At 36.7% G+C, this 1,182-nt stretch overlaps 1 protein-coding gene across 1 annotated transcript in view; it reads right to left on the bottom strand.

Annotated features, from left to right (window-relative positions):
* LOC108790981 (mucin-5AC-like) overlaps positions 1-1,182 on the bottom strand; it is a 38,873-nt gene that overhangs the window by 16,901 nt on the left and 20,790 nt on the right. The window contains exons 18-19 of the mRNA XM_018561341.1: positions 756-1,005; positions 48-100 (exon numbers count right to left, since the gene is read on the bottom strand). Of these exons, the coding sequence (XP_018416843.1) occupies positions 48-100; positions 756-1,005 (303 nt within the window). The remainder of the gene's footprint in view (positions 1-47; positions 101-755; positions 1,006-1,182) is intronic.

A 1,182-nucleotide genomic window follows, 5' to 3' on the forward strand; every position in this document is an offset into this window, starting at 1 on the left:
TTTTGTTAAGTCATGTTGCTAAATCAAGACTAGATACATATTCTTACCTGTCTGTTGGGATGTTTTCCCAATGCAATCCAGTTTTCCCATTGTGCATGTGCTGCAATATAAGAATGAAAAAGTTAAACTTGGTGTATTTTTCATGTATAACATTTTCCTTTTTAATGGGATCATTAAGAAGACATTTAAAGTAGAAGTGTGGGGAGAGTAAAAAATATTCTTCCCACTGCTTAGAGCCGGCATGGGACACATCATTAAATGTATTTAAAATTAAATAATTACCCAAAAAAGTATCTTAGATATGACTATTCGGAATTCTTTACAAACCTGCAATCAAGCTGAGAGTGGAAGTGGCAGCATTGTGAGCCAATCAAACTATTATTCTGCACAATGCCAGCATCATATTGTATTTGAGAAACTGAAGTTTAGAAGGAAAGGCATTTTTGCTAAGCTTTCATGGGGAGGGGAACACATGGAGGCCTTTACCAGTGTTATGCTCATTTATAGTGCTATAGACAGGTTAGAGATAAGGAGGTGATAAAGGAACCTGCTGGCTTTAAACAGTGATGTCGCCCCCTGGTTACATAATTTGTAAGGGTTATGTAAAGCAGAAGAGCTTTGTAACTGCAGTTACAGGTTGGGGATCTTAAATAATTTTCCATGTAATACCTCCATTCTACATATCCCAAAATTTTGAAGATAATATTCACAGAGCTGAAGAGACCAATTCATATTAAATAGATAAAAATGCTTACCACTGAGCCCCATTGTCATGAACCACCTCTCCTGGTGGCACTGCTGTTCCCTTGTAATAGCAAGAACAAGCTGACTGAAGTACGCATTTCCCGCTGTCATCCATGTAAGTTCCGTTTTGACAGACACAACCATCAATGGGTATAAATGAGATATCACAGGTGATGTCTCGATTACTCAGAGAGCGGCAAGTTGGCTGGCAAGAGCTGACATAGTAACTGTAGGTTAAGGATTTGGGGCAGCTGGTTGTGTACAGTTCTAAGGTTTAAATGGAAAAAAAAATTTTTTTGGAGTACATTTTTTAAAATTGACATATAAGCATTTATTAACTCTACAGCAAGAACAGGATTTTGCTGTTGTCAGGGATAAGATCATAAGATCATCTCTTTTTATATGTTTCTCTCTCTCTCTCTCTATATATATATATAT

This window comes from Nanorana parkeri, unplaced genomic scaffold (assembly GCF_000935625.1).
Source record: "Nanorana parkeri isolate BGI_ZX_2015 unplaced genomic scaffold, ASM93562v1 scaffold518, whole genome shotgun sequence".
Taxonomy (NCBI): domain Eukaryota; kingdom Metazoa; phylum Chordata; class Amphibia; order Anura; family Dicroglossidae; genus Nanorana; species Nanorana parkeri.